This window comes from Vicugna pacos, chromosome 26 (genome assembly GCF_048564905.1).
Source record: "Vicugna pacos chromosome 26, VicPac4, whole genome shotgun sequence".
NCBI classification, from domain to species: domain Eukaryota; kingdom Metazoa; phylum Chordata; class Mammalia; order Artiodactyla; family Camelidae; genus Vicugna; species Vicugna pacos.
Genome location: NC_133012.1, coordinates 1,033,858 through 1,047,269, shown reverse-complemented (window position 1 = coordinate 1,047,269; position 13,412 = coordinate 1,033,858). Strand labels below are relative to the sequence as shown.

The 13,412-nt window shown below is 62.3% G+C and overlaps 1 protein-coding gene across 1 annotated transcript in view; it reads right to left on the bottom strand.

Annotated features, from left to right (window-relative positions):
* Positions 1-8,712: 8,712 nt before the first annotated feature.
* Positions 8,713-13,412, bottom strand: part of LOC140689396 (uncharacterized) — a 198,027-nt gene continuing 193,327 nt past the window's right edge. The window contains exons 6-8 of the mRNA XM_072950111.1: positions 10,036-10,154; positions 9,478-9,604; positions 8,713-8,754 (exon numbers count right to left, since the gene is read on the bottom strand). Of these exons, the coding sequence (XP_072806212.1) occupies positions 8,713-8,754; positions 9,478-9,604; positions 10,036-10,154 (288 nt within the window). The remainder of the gene's footprint in view (positions 8,755-9,477; positions 9,605-10,035; positions 10,155-13,412) is intronic.

Here is a 13,412-nt window from a genome sequence, read left to right as displayed (position 1 = left end):
GCACGAACCTGGGCATGTATACTCCTGGGACTGCACACTCCAGGGTCAGCACACTCCTAGGCCTGCAGAGCCCTAGACCTGTACACTCCTGGGGCTGCACACTCCTATCTCTGCACACTCTGGTGTCTGCACACTCCTGGACCTGCACACACTTGGGCCTGCACACTCCTGGGCCTGCTCATCCCAGAGCCTGCACACACCTGGGCCTCTACACTCCTGGGCCAGTACACTCGAGTGCCTGCTCCACCCCGTGTCTCCACACTCCATACAATGCACAGTCCTGGGTCTGCATACTCCTTGGCCTGCACACTCCTAGAACTATTCCGTCTTGTGTATGCACACCTCTGGGACTGCACACTCCAGGGCGTGCACACACCTGGGCCGGCACGAACCTGGCCTGTACACTCCTGGGACTGCACACTCCAGGGCCAGCACACTCCTGGGCCTGCACAGCGCTGAGCCTGTACATTCCTGGGCTTGTATACTCCTGTCTCTGCACACTCTGGTGTCTGCACACTCCTGGTCCTGCAGACTCCTGTGCCTGTACACTCCTGGGCCTGCCCTGGCCTGGTCCTGCACCCTACTTGACCTGCACACTCCTCTGTCTGCACACTCCTGGACCTGTACACTCCTGGACCTTCCCTGGCATGGGCCTTCCCTGGCCTGGGCCTGCACACTCCTAGGCCTGTTCCCACCTGTGCTGGCACACCCCTGGGACTGCACACTCCTGGGCCTGCACGAACCTGGGCCTCTTCATTCCTGGGCCTGCCCTGGCCAGGGCCTGCACACACCTGGGAATGCACCCTCCTGTGCCTGCACACTCCTCTGTCGGCACATTCCTGGGCCTGCACACTCCTGGGCCTGCTCATCCCAGAGCCTGTACACACCTGGTCCTCTATACTCCTGAGCCAGTACACTTGAGTGCCTGCACCACCCCGTGTCTGCACACTCCTGAGAATGCACAGTCCTGGGTCTGCACACTCCTTGGCCTGCACACTCCTAGGCCTGTTCCGTCTTGTGTCTGCACACCTTTGGGAATGCACACTCCAGGACCTGCACAGCCCTGGGTCTGTACACTCCTGGGGCTGCACACTCCTGTCTCTGCACTCTCAGGTGTCTGCACACACTTGGGCCTGTACACTCCTGTGCCTGTACACTCCTGGGGCTGCAAACTCCTGTCTCTGCACTCTCTGGTGTCTGCACACTCCTGGGCCGGCACACTCCTGTGCCTGTACACTCCTGTGCCTGCCCTGGCCTGGGCCTGCACACTCCAGGGTCTGCTGACTCCTGTGTCTGCACACTCCTGGGCCTGCACACTACTGGGTCTGCGCATCCCAGAGCCTGCATACACCTGGCCCTCTATATTCCTGGGCCAGTACAATTGTCTGCCTGCTCCCCCCAGTGTCTGCACACTCCTGGGGCTGCACAGTCCTGGGTCTGCACGTTCCTTGGCCTGCACACTCCTGGGCCTGTACCGTCTTGTGTCTGGCACACTTCTGGGCCTGCACACTCCAGGGCCTGCACACTCCAGGGCTTGCACACACCTGGGCCGGCACGAATCTGGGCCTGTACACCCCTGGGCCTGCCCTGGCATTGGCCTGCACCCTCCTCTGTCCTGCACACTCCTCTGTCTGCACACTCCTGGACCTGCACAATCTTGAGCCTGCACAATCCTGGGCCTGCACACTCCTGGGCCTGCCCGCTGTTGGCCCTGCACTCTCTTTGGCCTGCACACTCCTGGCCTGTTCCCTCCGTGCCTGCACACTCGTCGGCCTGCTCCCACCTATCCATGCACACTCCTGGGCCTGCTCACCCCAGAGCCTGCACACACCTGGGCCTCTACACTCCTGGGCCAGTACACTCGAGTGCCTGTTCCACCCCGTGTCTGTACACTCCTGACACTGCACAGTCCTGGGTCTGCACACTCTTGGGCCTGCACACTCCTGGGCCTGTTCTGTCTTGTGTCTGCACACTTCTGGGACTGCACACTCCAGGGCCTGCACACACCTGGGCCAGCACGAATCTGGGCCTGTACACTCCTGGGCCTGCCCTGGCCTGGGCCTGCACCCTCCTCTGTCCTGCACACCCCTGGTCCTGAGCACTACTGGCCCTGCACACTCTTGGGCCTGCACATTCCTGGGCCTGCACGCTCCTGGGCCTTTCCTAGCCTGGGCCTGCCCCCAATTCCGCCGGCCCTCTCCTGGACCTGCACTCGGCAATTTCTGCACACTCCTGGGCCCGCACACTTCTGGCCCAGTTCCGTCTTGTGTCTGCACACTTCTGGGCCTGCACACTCCAGGGCCTGCACACACCTGGGCCTCCACACATCTGGGCCTCTACACTCCTGGGCCAGTACACTCGAGTGCTTGCTTCACCCCGTGTCTGCACACACCTGAGACTGCACAGTCCTGGGTCTGCACACTCCTAGGCCTGTTCCGTCTTGTGTCTGCACACTTCTGGGACTGCACACTCCAGGGCCTACACACACCTGGGCCGGCACGAACATTGGCCGGTACACTCCTGGGCCTGCCTTGGCTTGGCCTGCACCCTCCTCTGTCTGCACACTCTTGGGCCTGCACAGCCCTGGGCCTTTCCTCTCCTGGGCCTGCCCAGAATTTTACTGGCCCTCTCCTGGACCTGCAAACCCTTGGGCCTGCACCCTCCTCTGTCTGCACACTCCTGGGCCTGCACAGCCCTGGGCCTGTACACTACTGGGCTTGCATACTCCTGTCTCTGCACACTCTGAAGTCTAAACACACCTGGGCCTGCACACTCCTGTGAGTGTACACTCCTGGGCCTGCCCTGGCCTGGGCCTGCACCCTACTGGGCCTGAACACTCCTCTCTCTGCACACTGCTGGGCCGGCCCTCTCCTGGACCTGCACACTCTTGGGACTGCACACTCCTAAGCCTGCACACTCCTGGGCCTGTTCCGGCTTGTGTCTCTACACCTCTGGGCCTGCACACTCCAGGGCCGCGCACACCTGGGCCTCCACACATCTGGGCCTCTACACTCCTGGGCCAGTACACTCGAGTGCCTGCTCCACCCCGTGTCTGCACACTCCTGAGACTGCACAGTACTGGGTCTGCACACTCCATGGCCTGAACACTACTAGGCCTGTTCCTTCTTGTGTCTGCACACCTCTGGGACTGCACACTCCAGGGCCTGCACACACCTGGTTCAGCAAGATCCTCGGCCGGTACACCCCTGGGCCTGCCCTGGCCTGGGCCTGCACCCTACAGTGCCTGCACACTCCTCTGTCTGCACACTCCAGGGCCTGCCCACACCTGGGCCGGCACGAACCTGGGCATGTACACTCCTGGGACTGCACCCTCCAGGGTAAGCACACTCCTAGGCCTGCAGAGCCCTAGGCGTGTACACACCTGGGGCTGCACACTCCTGTCTGCACACTCTGGTGTCTGCACACTCCTGGACCTGCACACTCTTGGACATGCACACTCCTGGGCCTGCTCTTCCCAGAGCATGCACACACCTGGGCCTCTACACTCCTGGGCCAGTACACTCGAGTGCCTGTTCCACCCCATGTCTGCACACTCCTGGGACTGCACAGTCCTGGGTATGCACACTCGTGGGCCTGGTCCGTCTTGTGTCTGCAAACTTCTGAGATTGCACACTCCAGGGCCTGCACACACCTGGGCCGGCACGAACCTAGGACTGTACACTCCTGGACATGCACACAATTGGGCCTGCTCACTCCTGGGCCTGCACCCTACTGGGCCTGTACACTCCTCTGTCTGTACACTGCTGGGCCGGCCCTCTCCTGGACATGCACACAATTGGGCCTGCACACTCCTGGGCCTGCACACTCCTGGGCCTACACACATCTGGGCCTGTACACTCCTGGGCCAGTACACACGAGTGCCTGATCCACCCCGTGTCTGCACACCCCTTAGGCTGCACAGTCCTGGGTCTGCACACTCCTGGGCCTGCACGCTCCTGGGCCTTTCCGCTCCTGGGCCTGCCCCAATTTTACTGGCCCTCTCCTGGACCTGCACACCCTTGGGCCTGCACCCTCCTCTGTCTGCAACACCTGGGCCTGCACAGAACTGGACCTGTATACTCCTGGACTGCCCTGGACTGGGCCTTACCTGGCCTGGGCCTACACACTCCTACGCCTGTTCCCACCTGTGCTGGCACACTCCTGGGACAGCACACTCCTGTGCCTGCAAACTGCAAGTCCTGCACGAACCTGGGCCTGCACACACCTATGCCTGTACACTCCTGGTCCTTCACAATTCTGCTCCCGCTTCCTATTGTAACTACACACTCCTGGGCATGCACACTCCAGGGCCAGCCCTCTCCTAGGCCTCCCCTGGCCTGAGCCTGCACCTTCCTCTGTCTGAACACTCCTGCGCCTTCACAGCCCTGGTCTGTACACTCCTGAGCCTGTCCTGGCCGGGGCCTGCACCGTACTGGGCCTGCACACTCCTCTGTCTGCACACTCCTGGGCCAGCACAGCCCTGGACCTGTACACTGCTTGGCTGCACGCTCCTGTCTCTGCACACCTTGGTGTCTGCACACTCCTGGGCCTGCACATTCCAGGGCCTGCTGACTCCTGTGTCTGCACACTCTTGGGCCTGCCCTCTCCTGGGCCTGCACACTCTTGCGACTGCACACACCCAGGCCTGCACACTGCTGGACCTGCGCACACCTGGGCCTGCACGAACCTGGGCCTGCACACACCTATGCCTGAACACTCCTGGGCCTACACAATCCTGCTCCTGTTTCCTATTATAACTACACACTCCTGGGAATGCACACTCCAGGGCCTGCCCTCTCCTGGTGTGGCAAGAACCTGTGCCTGTACACTCCTGGGCCTGCCCTGGCCTGGGCCTGCACCTTCCTCTGTCTGCACACTCCTGTGCCACCACACACCTGGGCTGGCACGAACCTGGGCCTTTACACGCCTGGGGCTGCACACTAAAGGGCCTGCACACTCCTGGGACTGCACAGCCCTAGGCCTGTACACTCCTGGTCCTGACCTGGCCTGGGCCTGCACCCTACAGTGCCTGCACACTCCTCTGTCTGCACACTCCAGGGCCTGCACACACCTTGGCCGGCACGAACCTGGGCATGTATACTCCTGGGACTGCACACTCCAGGGTCAGTACACTCCTAGGCCTGAAGAGCCCTAGACCTGTACACTCCTGGGGCTGCACACCCCTATCTCTGCACACTCTGGTGTCTGCACACTCCTGGACCTGCACACACTTGGGCCTGCACACTCCTGGGCCTGCTCATCCCAGAGCCTGCACACACCTGGGCCTCTACACTCCTGGGCCAGTACACTCGAGTGCCTGCTCCACCCCGTGTCTCCACACTCCATACAATGCACAGTCCTGGGTCTGCATACTCCTTGGCTTGCACACTCCTAGAACTATTCCGTCTTGTGTATGCACACCTCTGGGACTGCACACTCCAGGGCGTGCACACACCTGGGCCGGCACGAACCTGGCCTGTACACTCCTGGGACTGCACACTCCAGGGCCTGCACACTCCTGGGCCTGCACAGCGCTGGGCCTGTACATTCCTGGGCTTGCATACTCCTGTCTCTGCACACTCTGGTGTCTGCACACTCCTGGTCCTGCAGACTTCTGTGCCTGTACACTCCTGGGCCTGCCCTGGCCTGGTCCTGCACCCTACTTGACCTGCACACTCCTCTGTCTGCACACTCCTGGACCTGTACACTCCTGGACCTTCCCTGGCATGGGCCTTCCCTGGCCTGGGCCTGCACACTCCTAGGCCTGTTCCCACCTGTGCTGGCACACCCCTGGGACTGCACACTCCTGTGCCTGCACACTCCTGGGCCTGCACGAACATGGGCCTATTCACTCCTGGACCTTCCCTGACCTGGGCCTTCCCTGGCCTGGGCCTGCACACTCCTAGGCTTGTTCCCCCCCGTATCTGCCCACTCCTTGGCCTGCACAGTCCTGGGCCTGTACACTCCTGGGCCTGCCCTGGCCTGGGCCTGCACCTTCCTCTGTCTGCACACTCCTGTGCCTGCACAGCCCTGGCCTGTACACTCCTGGGCCTGTACACTCCTGGGCCTGCCCTGGCCTGGGCCTGCACCCTACTGGGCCTGTACACTCCTCTGTCTGCACACTGCTGGGCCGGCCCTCTCCTGGACATGCACACTCTTGGGCATGCACACTCCTGGGCCTGCACACTCCTGGGCCTGTTCCATCTTGTGTCTGCACACCTCTGGGCCTGCACACTCCAGGGCCTGCACACACCTGGGCCTCCACATTCCTGGGCCTCTACACTCCTGGGACAGCACACTCGAATGCCTGCTCCACCCCGTGTCTGCACACTCCTGAGACTGCACAGTCCTGGGTCTGCACACTCCTTGGCCTGCACACTCCTAGGCCTTTTCCGTCTTGTGTCTGCACACCTCTGGGACTGCACACTCCAGGCCTGCACACACCTGGGCCGGCAAGGACCTGGGCCTGTACACTCCTGGGCCTTCCCTGGCCTGGGCCGACACACTACTGGGCCCGCACACTCCAGGAACTGCACTCTCATTGGCCTACACGCTCCAGGATCTGCACAATCTTGGGCCTGAACACACCTGGGCCTGGTATACTGCTGGATCTGCACACTCCTGTGCCTGCACATGCTGGGTCTGCACACTCCTGTGTCTGCACACTCCAGTGTCTGCACACTCCTGGGCCTGCACACTCCTGGGCCTGTACACTCCTAGGCTTGTTTCCGTCTGTCCAGCACACCCCTGGGGCTGCACACGGCTGCACACTCCTGGGGCGGCACACTCTGGGTCTGCCCACTTCTCTCCCTGCACACTCCTGGGCCTGCCCTTTCCTGGGCCCGCACAATCCCTCGTCTGCACACTCCTGGCCCTGCACACTACCAGGTCTGCACAATCCTTGGCCTGTTCACACCTGTGTCGGCACACTCCTGGGCCTGTACACTTCTGGGCCTGCCCTGGCCTGAGCCTGTACCCTCCTTGTCCTGCACATTCCTCTGTCTGCACACTACTGTGCCTGCACATTCCTGAGCCTGCAAACTCCAGCGACTGCACATACATGGTCCTGTACACTCCTGGGCCTGCACACTTCTGGCCCTGCACACTCCTGGGCCTTCCTTCTCCTGGGCCCACACTATCCCTTGTCTGCACACTCCTGGGCCTGCACAGCCCTGGGCCTGCACGAACCTGGGCCTATAAAGTCCTGGGACTGCACACTCCAGGGCCTGCACACACCTGGGCCTGCACGCTCCTGTGCCTGTACACCCCTGGGCCTGCCCTGGCCTGGGCCTGCACCCTACTGGGCCTGAACACTCCTCTGTCTGCACACTGCTGGGCCGGCCCTCTCCTTAACCTGCACACTCTTAGGCCTGCACACTCCTAGGCCTGCACACTCCTGGGCCTGTTCCGTCTTGTGTCTCTACACCTCTGGGCCTGCACACTCCAGGGCTGCGCTCACCTTGGCCTCCACACATCTGGGCCTCTACATTCCTGGGCCAGTACACTCGAGTGCCTGCTCCTCCCCTTGTCTGCACACCCCTGAGACTGCATAGTACTGGGTCTGCACACTCCTTGGCCTGCACACTCCTAGGCCTGTTCCTTCTTGTTTCTGCACACCTCTGGGACTGCACACTCCAGAGCCTGCACACAACTGGGTCAGCACGAACCTGGGCCGGTACACCCCTGGGCCTGCCCTGGCCAGGGCCTGCACCCTACTGGGCCTGCGCACTCATCTGTCTGCACACTCCTGATCCTTCCCTGGCCTGGGCCTTCCCTGGCCTGGGCCTCCACACTCCTAGGCCTGTTCCCACCTGTGCTGGCATACTCCTGGGACAGCACACTCCTGTGCCTGCACACTCCTGGGCCTGCACACTCTTGGGGCTGCGCATCCCAGAGCCTGCACACACCTGGGCCTCTGCATTCCTGGGCCAGTACACTCGTCTGCCTGCTCCCCCCCGTATCTGCACACTCACGGGACTGCACAGTCCTGGGTCAGCACACTCCTTGGCCTGCACCCTCCAAGGCCTGTTCCGTCTTGTGTCTGCACACCTCTGTGACTGCACACTCCAGGGCCTGCACACACCTGAGCCGGGACGAACCTGGGCCTTTACACGCCTGGGGCTGCACACTCCAGGGTCTACACACTCCTGGGACTGCACAGCCCTAGGCCTGTACACTCCTGGTCCTGCCCTGGCCTGGGCCTGCACCCTAAAGTGCCTGCACACTCCTCTGTCTGCACACTCCAGGGCCTGCATACTCCTGGGCCTCTACACTCCTGGGTCAGTACACTCGTGTCCTGCTCCCCCCCGTGTCTGCACACTCCTGGGACTGCACAGTCCTGGGTCTGCACACTCCTTGGCCAGCACACTCCTGGGCCTGTTCCGTCTTGTGTCTGCACAGCTCTGGGACTGCACACTCCAGGGCCTGCACACAACTGTGCCGGCAAGAACCTGGGCCTGTACACTCCTGGGTCTGCCCTGGCCTGGGCCTGCACCCTACTGGGCCTTCACACTCCTCTGTCTGCACACTCCTGGGCCTGCACATTCCAGGGCCTGCTGACTCCTTTGTCTGCACACTCTTGGGCCTGCCCTCTCCTGGGCCTGCACACTCTTGCAACTGCACACACCCAGGCCTGCACACTGCTGGACCTGCGCACACCTGGGCCTGCACGAACCTGGGCCTGCACACACCTATGCCTGAACACTCCTGGGCCTACACAATCCTGCTCCTGCTACCTATTATAACTACACACCCCTGGGAATGCACACTCCAGGGCCTGCCCTCTCCTGGTGCGGCAAGAACCTGGGCCTGTACACTCCTGGGCCTGCCCTGGCCTGGGCCTGCACCTTCCTCTGTCTGCACACTCCTGCGCCTGCACAGCCCTGGTCTGTACACTCCTGGGCCTGTACACTCCTGGGCCTGCCCTGGCCTGGGCCTGCACCCTACTGGGCCTGTACATTCCTCTGTCTGCACACTGCTGGGCCGGCCCTCACCTGGATATGCACACTCTTGGGCCTGCACACTCCTGGGCCTGCACACTCCTGGGGCTGCACATCCCAGAGCCTGCACAAACCTAGGCCGGCACGAATCTGGGCCTGTACACTCCTGGGCCTGCCCTGGCCTGGGCATGCACCCTCCTCTGTCCTGCACACTCCTGGACCTGAGCACTACTGGCCCTGCACACTCTTGGGCCTGCACGCTCCTGGGCCTGCACGCTCCTGGGCCTTTCCTAGCCTGGGCCTGCCCCCAATTCCGCCGGCCCTCTCCTGGACCTGCACACTGCAGTGTCTGCACACTCCTGGGCCCGCACACTCCTGGGCCTGCACACTCCTGGACCTGTCCTGTCCCTGGCACCAGCCTCCTTCACCCCAGCGGTGCCACTCACACGGCTGCGGCGTCTAGCCAGGATCCCCCAACCGAAACCCCTCCCGAGGGACCCCTTCGCCGGCCCCCAGGGAAGCAGCGGGGCTCTCTTACCTGCGAGGCGGAGACGTAGTCCAGCTGCAGCCTGACGTCCAGCTGCCTGGCGTGCAGGGCCAGCGTGCATGAGGACAGCAGGATGGCCGTGATCGGCTGGAAGCTGCCCCCGGAGCCACTACCGCCCCTTGGGGAAGAGGAGGAGGAAAATCCACGTCAGTGCCAAGAACACAGGACCCGTCCACAGAGGGCCCCTCAGGTGTGACAACCCCAGAGGCGCCCGCAGCCGACCTGGGCTCAGAGCCACTTCTCTCGCGGAAGCTCAAGGACCTATGCTGAGCCTCCCTCTCCCTCCCTAAAGAGGGAAAACCCAGGGGTTTTCTAACTTTGCAGTCACTGTCCATGTATCAGCCATGTCTAGTTTACCTCCCCAGCACGGCAGACCCCCTCCCTGCCTTCCCCACCCCCTGCAGGCGGCTCTCGGGGGCTGGGGGGCGCCCTTCCTCCCTGAGGCCAGCCCTGCTGGGGCAGCAGGTGTAATAGAAAAGACCAGATCTCACTGCATATTAGATCTGTTCTTTTTCCTTGAACCCTCTGCTGTTTTCCAGGCTGTCTTACCAGCTCTGCACCGTTTGGAAAACAATGTTGCCTTCAGCCTGAAATTGACAGGAGAGCCTGTTCTCAAGGCTCTCATCCTTCAGGATACAACCTCTTTGCTCTCCTATACACACAACAAGCTGCAGAACAGAAAGTAACATTTGTTTTGTTAGAGGTTTTACAGGGGCCCCATGAGCTGACCCACAACTGCAAAGACAAAGAATTCCTGCACCAAGGACTTTGCACCAACCACCCACAACCCCTCTCCTTTTGAGTGTAAAAGGAGCCTGAAGTCTCACTCGGAGAAGGTGGCTCTCCAGGACATTAGCCTGCCATCTTCTCGGTCAGCTGGCTTTCCAAATAAACTCACTATTCTTTACCCTGACACCCCGACTCCCGATTTCTTGGCCTGTCGTGCGACTTGCGGAATGAGTGTGGCCTCGGAAACACAGGGAAGGAAAGCCAAGTCAGGACTCTCGCCCTCTGCCTCTGCTCAGAATACCACCAAGGGGTTGCTGGGACAGTGGACGGAAAACTGAGGCTGCAACACGACCATGAGCACTGGGCCTGGGTGGGAGAGATGGCGGGTGCTGTCCGAAGCGCACCCGGCCTCCTTCCGAGTCACATCACACCCACGTCCCCAGACCCAGGGAGGCCTGGAGCCCCACACAGCAGAGCGCATCCAAACCTGCAGATGCCCACTGACCGGTCCACTGTGCACCCTCTGGCGCCCTCCTCCCCGCTCCTCCTTCTGCCCCGCTGGCTCAGCCCTGGTCCCACCACATCCTCACCCAGGGCCAGCACTGCTGCAGGAACACCCTCGGCAGGCCGCCCAGCCTCACGCCCTCAGGTCCGCACACCTGGTTGGTGCAGCTCTGCCCCTTTCCAGCCCTCACCACCGACTCTCCAACCACCTGCTCTCCTGCTCTCCCGCACTCCGCCCCCAGTCCTACAGAGCGCCTCCCCTGGTCACGGCATCCTGCCCTCCAGGGCCGCCAGGGCCTGCACACTCCTGGGCCTGCACAGCGCTGGGCCTGTACATTCCTGGGCTTTCATACTCCTGTCTCTGCACACTCTGGTGTCTGCACACTCCTGGTCCTGCAGACTCCTGTGCCTGTACACTCCTGGGCCTGCCCTGGCCTGGTCCTGCACCCTACTTGGACTGCACAGTCTTCTGTCTGCACACTCGTGGACCTGTACACTCCTGGACCTTCCCTGGCCTGGGCCTGCACACTCCTAGGCCTGTTCCCACCTGTGCTGGCACACCCCTGGGACTGCACACTCCTGGGCCTGCACGAACATGGGCCTATTCACTCCTGGACCTTCCCTGACCTGGGCCTTCCCTGGCCTGGGCCTGCACACTCCTAGGCCTGTTCCCCCCCGTACCTGCACACTCCTTGGCCTGCACAGTCCTGGGCCTGTACACACCTGGGCCTGCCCTGGCCTGGGCCTGCACCTTCCTCTGTCTGCACACTCCTGTGCCTGCACAGCCCTGGCCTGTACACTCCTGGGCCTGTACACTCCTGGGCCTGCCCTGGCCTGGGCCTGCACCCTACTGGGCCTATACATTCCTCTGTCTGCACACTGCTGGGCCGGCCCTCACCTGGACATGCACACTCTTGGGCCTGCACACTCCTGGGCCTGCACACTCCTGGGCCTGTTCCGTCTTGTGTCTGCACACCTCTGGGCCTGCACACTCCAGGGCCGGCAAGGACCTGGGCCTGTACACTCCTGGGCCTTCCCTGGCCTGGGCCGACACACTACTGGGCCCGCACACTCCAGGAACTGCACTCTCATTGGCCTACACACTCTAGGATCTGCACAATCTTGGGCCTGAACACACCTGGGCCTGGTATACTGCTGGATCTGCACACTCCTCTGCCTGCACACTGCTGGGCCTGCACACTCCTGTCTCTGCACACTCCAGTTTCTGCACACTCCTGGGCCTGCACACTCCTGGGCCTGTACACTTCTGGGCCTGCCCTGGCCTGGGCCTGTACCCTCCTTGTCCTGCACATTCCTCTGTCTGGACACTACTGGGCCTGCACATTCCTGAGCCTGCAAACTCCAGAGACTGCACACACATGGGCCTGTACACTCCTGGGCCTGCACACTTCTGGCCCTACACACTCCTGGGCCTGCACACTTCTGGCCCTGCACACTCCTGGGCCTTCCTTCTCCTGGGCCCACACTATCCCTTGTCTGCACACTCCTGGACCTGCACACTCCTGGGCTTACCACTCCTGGGCCTGACCCCAATTGAGCTGACCCTGTCCTTGACCTGAACACTCTTGGGCTTGCACACTACTGGGCCTGCGCCCACATGTGCCCGCACACACCTGGGCCTGCACACTCCTCGGTATGCTCCCTCCAGTGCCTTCACACTCCTGGGCATGCACACTCCTGGGCCTGCACACTCCAGGGCCTGGACACTCCGGGCCTGCCCTCTCCTAGGCCTGCACAGTCCTGGGACAGCACACACCTGGGCCTACACACTCCTGAACCTGCGCACTCCTAGGCCTGAATGAACCTGGACATGTACACTCCTGGGCCTGCCCTATCCTAGGCCTGAACACACCTGGATCTTCAGACTTCTGGCCTGCTCCCTCCTGCGCCGTTACACTTCTGGGACTGCACACTCCTGGGCCTGCACACTCCTGGACCTGTACACTCCTGGCCTGCCCTAGCCTGTGCCTGCTCCCTCATGTATCTGCACACTCTCAGGCCTGCCTTATCCTAGGTCTGCACACTCCTGGGCCTGCTCCCTCCTGTGCCATCACACTTCTGGGACTGCACACTTGTGTGCCTGCAAACTCCTGGTCCTGAACACTCCTGGGCCTGAACACTACTGGCCCCGCACACTCTTGGGCCTGCACACTTCTGGCCCTGCGCACTCCTGGGCCTGCCTTCTCCTGGGCCCGCACTATCCCTAGTCTGCACACTCCTGGGCCTGCACTCTTCTGGGCCTTCCCTCTCCTGGGCCTGCCCCCAATTTGGCCGGCCCTCTCCTGGACCTGTACATTCTTGGGCCTTCACACTACTGGGCCTGCTCCCACTTGTGCCTGCACACACCTGGGACTGCACACTCCTCGTCCTGCTCCCTCCTGGGCCTGCACACCCCTGTACATGCTCACTCCTTTGACTGCATACTCCTGGGCAAGCACAGTCTTGGGCCTACACACACCTGGCCCTGCCCTTTCCCGGGCCAGCCCCCACTTGGGCCGACCCTCTCATGGACCTGCACACTCCTGGGGCTGCACACTCCAGGGCCTGCTCGCATCTGTCCCTACACACTCCTTGGCCTGCACACTCCCGGGCCTGCCCTCCCATGGGCCCGCACAATCCCTCTCCTACACACTCCTGGGCCTGCACTCTCCTCGGCTTGCACACTCCTGGGC